The sequence below is a fragment of the Rutidosis leptorrhynchoides genome, chromosome 6 (assembly GCF_046630445.1).
Source record: "Rutidosis leptorrhynchoides isolate AG116_Rl617_1_P2 chromosome 6, CSIRO_AGI_Rlap_v1, whole genome shotgun sequence".
Classification (NCBI taxonomy): Eukaryota; Viridiplantae; Streptophyta; class Magnoliopsida; order Asterales; family Asteraceae; genus Rutidosis; species Rutidosis leptorrhynchoides.
Genome location: NC_092338.1, coordinates 273,478,713 through 273,483,495, shown reverse-complemented (window position 1 = coordinate 273,483,495; position 4,783 = coordinate 273,478,713). Strand labels below are relative to the sequence as shown.

General features: G+C 33.2%; 1 protein-coding gene across 1 annotated transcript; it reads right to left on the bottom strand.

The window, feature by feature from the left end:
• Positions 1-451: 451 nt before the first annotated feature.
• Positions 452-4,370, bottom strand: LOC139855858 (peroxidase 42-like). The gene is made up of 4 exons (XM_071845102.1): positions 4,101-4,370; positions 3,670-3,858; positions 1,516-1,681; positions 452-1,118 (listed from the first exon to the last, which is right to left on the bottom strand). The coding sequence occupies exons 1-4, from the start codon at positions 4,329-4,331 to the stop codon at positions 709-711; spliced, it is 996 nt and encodes a 331-aa protein (XP_071701203.1). The 5' UTR covers positions 4,332-4,370; the 3' UTR covers positions 452-708.
• Positions 4,371-4,783: the final 413 nt, after the last annotated feature.

Genomic DNA, 4,783 nt, shown 5'->3' with positions numbered 1-4,783 from the left:
GCTTATTATTTTTTTCTAATGTTTGGTAAACTACCTGGAGCTTATTTTTCAATTCATAAGCTCTACTTTTTTTCATAAGCTACTACAAGTAGCTTATTTTTTCAGAGCTTATGATTTTCATAAGCTCTATTTTATTTTGTCTACCAAACGAAGCTTATGACTTGGAGCTTATTAAAATCATAAGCTCAAGCTCCCATAAGCTCCAATAAGCTACTCGCTAAACACACCCTTTTAACTTTTATGAGAGTAAAGCTAATTATTATCAAGTTTGTTCAATATACTCCGTATTATAATTAGGAAAATGACATATTTGCCACTATTCAAAAGTATCTTTGCCATTGTGGTCCTCATAATTGCTTTAGTGGATTTTAATCTCTTTAACTGAATAATTAAAAGAATTCTCTGTATCATCACAAGTGGCCATTTAACAATCATCATCAACATACACACATAAACAAACACCACATTTGATAATTGCAAAGCTCTTTAACAACCATCTTATGCATCATACATACTCATACTCCACCATCATCCATCCATATTTACATTCATTCACTTTCCTCAAAACATAAAATAAATAAAGCAAACTAAAGGTAAAAAACATGTCCTACACTTAATTAACACACTAGAAGCCAACATGATGCTCGCACCATCAACATATTCTTATTCACCACATCATCACTAAAGCACAAAATGAAACATTTTTCATCAATGGTGTTTGTTGGCAACATTGCATTGCTGCCTGATCTCACCTTCAGTACCAGTGAGTGGATTGTTCTCAGTTAAAATAGTGATAGCTCTTCCAAAATGTTTAAAGAAATAATCTTGGCTCTTTGCCATTTTCTTCACATATGGTTTGGTTCTCTTGTCATTTGCCAATTGATGATCTACAATCAACAAACCTTTGTTGTCCAATATGTTTCTGTAATAGTTGTTGTCGAGTTTCATAGGGGTACCACGGTCATTTCTCACATACTGTACAGCCTTTGGGTCCGGGATTGCGTCTGGGCATTTGTGAAGCATGTGCTCAACATGTCCCGGGTCAAGAGCGGGGTCCACCTCCGGATATAGACGGTGCACCAACTTAACACAATGTGTTCTGCCCACACTGTGAGAACCTATTTCAAGAAAACCAATAAACCAATGTTATACAATTCATGAAACAACAACAATAAGTGGCTAATCCTGTATAATTTTAATACATTATGCACAATCAATCATCAGTTCTATTACAAATACGCTGGTTATTGACAACACTAACCGATCAGGGAAACTGAACATATCCTATTGATAACTTTTTATTAGTATTATATGTTTTGTTTATATGTAATGTAATGAAAAGTTTAATTTAATGTTTTTAACGAACCGTTTTTTATGTAATGAACATTGACTTCTAAATTAACGGGACCGTTTTTTATGTAATGAACATTGGCTTTTAAATTAACGGGACGACCTTGAAACTAAGATAAATTTTCAATGATCCAACACAATAACAAGCTTTTCTCTTTTTTTTACCTAGTAAAGCAACAACTCCAGGGGTGTCAATGCCCATGTTTTTGAATCTTTCAAGAACAACAGTCATGCTCTCATTGTGATCAGGGAGGTATTGCTCCAATATATCAGCTCTGCTCTTCCTACCATCCCTCCTCCCTGTTTTTAGAGGTATGTAGGGCCCACCTAGCTGCAATTTATTCAAATCATGATAACAAATTAGATCTAAGGAACATATCTTTGAGCAAATTGCTACAAACACTGTGAAGATTGAAAGAACCCATATCAATATTTCTTGTAATGATTGATCAATTATTATAATTAAATAAGCATGTTGACTTATAACACTTAATTGTTCACATAATAGTACCCGCCCTTGTGGCCTAGTGGTACACCCAACACCTTGTGTGTTGAATGGAGTGGGAGGTCTTAAGTTCGAGTCCTTCCTTAAAACATTTCAGGGTATTCACCCGATTTATAAAGTAATCGGGGGAGGTTTTACCCACCGGTATTCCAGGATTTTGGCTCGTTCAGTCTGCCCCTCAGGATGGTTTAAGGATCGAGTCCTACGAGTTTATGAATCAATCAAATTTTCTCGGTTCGGGTTTCCGCTCGAAAATGTGTGTGTAGAAAATGATTGGGTAGATGAGTTATTCTCCCGTCATGGATTCGAACTACGTGACTTAAAAAAATGTTCACATAACATATCCAAAAACATAGTATTGCTTGTGTAATTTTGTTTCATTGTTAGGATGTGACTTATTAGACAAATAGATATTCTGTGTCAATTAGATCGTAGACTATTATATTCATGCAGATTGTGAGTCTAAATCACTTGTATTGAGTTGATCTTCTGATTGTATAAATTTGAAATTATGGTTTTAGCCAAACAAAAAAAATATATACCCAAAACATAGTAAATATCTTACTCCATAATTTACATTTTACACCTTCTAGTTCTACGACACATACTTGATAGAACTTTCAAAATAAAGATGACCGAGTTTTCTAGCAACAATGATGACATACAGTACAAGTAATTAACATATGAAATTCTTAAAAAGTCCACATCAAGATTACTTGGATGGGATGACTAACGAAGGTACAACTGTTTAATGCACATAAGATATATTCAACATTTTTATTGTAAAGTACAACTACTTAATCATGTTGATGTAAGCCCACGTCAATAATTCATGGTCTCACTTCCAAAAATAGTAATAGTACAAAAAAAGTAAAATAATGCATGAACATTTTTCTAATGTTTGAGTGTGATTAAGAAAGTACTACCAGCTGATGCATGCAGTACAATACTGTACTAGATCAAGATATAAGAAAAGAGCCCCCACTACCCATATCAAGATAAAACTTGGATCTTTACAGAAAACACTTGTCAAGTATAGATGTACAAAACAAAACAAGCACTCCCCAACAAAATATCTTGTAGGGATGCACTATTTTTAGGGTATCCAAAGGAGATTTTTTAAATAGCTTTATTTAATAGAGATGATCTATTTGTATCACTTGTATGTTTGATAGATCTTCCATAGATCATCAAAATTATTTTTATTGGTCATATATTACTCCACTGCATTTCACACACACACACAAAGGGAAAAAGAAGAAAAGGCTATTCAAAAAAGAAATTGCTCCGCTGCATTGAACTTTATAACGAAAAAACGTAATGTGTTTGTAAAAAAAAATTAAAAATAACAGAGAAAAAGAGAACGTCAATTAAAATTCTTTCAAAATTTTCAATAAAATTATACACCCTCTCTCATTAAATGCTAATTAATTATTAATTATTACTGTATACGTATTACATTTATGTATATTAATTTTACTAATAAGCAGTTTTTAGTATTGAAGTAACATTATTTAATACAATCAATCCTCTTATAATAGAAAGGGGATGATTCTCACACACACTTTTTTTATCCTCACACACCTATTTTAACCTTTTACTCTTCTAATAATACTCAATTGGTGTGTGAGAATCAAAAAAGTGTGTGTGAGAATCATCCCCTAATAGAAAACTTTTAAAGCTAGCTTTACCATTATTATATTTATATGTATATCTATCTATATCTATATCTATATCTATACTTATGATTATAAATAGTCTTAAAAAATGTAAAAAAAAAAAAAAGCAATAACAAGTAAAGAAACGGAATTTACCGCAACAATTCCATCCCTTCCAGAAAGTACAAGTATATCTGCACAAGATACAACTCCTGGACATTCCCTTTCTACAGCTTCTTTAATGGTTTCAAGGTACCTGAAATTTCTAAGCCCAAAGCTCCGGTCTGTTTCCTTCTCAGAAAGTGTCCTTCTTGTTGAGTCCAAAAGCAGTGAAGCATCACATCTCTACACAAATTAACATAACATATGTTATAAAAAAGGGGACCGATTCGTACACCACTTGAAATTATCCATACACCACTAAATATGTTTTAGAGAGTTGTACAGTACAATACTGTGTTACATATTTAGTGGTGTATGAATAATTTTGATGGTGTACGAATCAGCACCCTATGAAAAATGTATGTGGATGAATTAATTTAACATGGTAGCCAGTGTGCATGTACTATGTGCATCAAGAGTTGTACCTGAACACCACAGTCATGAAAGATGTTTCTGAGCCATGAGAAAGCAGTGTTCTTGTGGCGTTTGTAAAGAAGCATTACTTGTTCTTTGATAATATCTTCAGCTTGTGGGCATGAATCTTTGTAGAAGTTGAGAACCAGACCCGAGTCTGACTTGGTTGACTCAGTGTCTGCATATGAAGATATGGTTAAGAGGGAGAAGAGAACAAAGAAGATAAGAGCTTTTGAATCCATTATTGCTCTCTTTTGAGTGTAAAAATATTTTGAAGCTCTGGTGGTACTCAGGCTGTTATATAATGATCAAGGATCCTAATTATGTGAGATATTTAATTTGCTTAAAATAATATTACCTCAATCCGAATTTAACTATCTTTTTTTTTTTTATTACGAAAAAACTCAAAAACATTAAACGGATTTGAAGATTAAAAACCTAGCCAAAACAACCGGTAATAAAACACTAACCTAAATTTGGATTATAGCCAACAGGCGGAATAAAAGTGACAAAGTAATTAAATATACCTAACGAGTTAACAACGAATAATCTATATAACAGTTGCACTAAAAGTAAAAAATAAACAGAGACAACATAAAGCAACAGCAGTCGAGAGAACACCGACCGCCGATGCAACAACATTAAAAACTCCAACAGCCACCAAGCAACCCAAGCCGTCTTCAGATATGCCCAA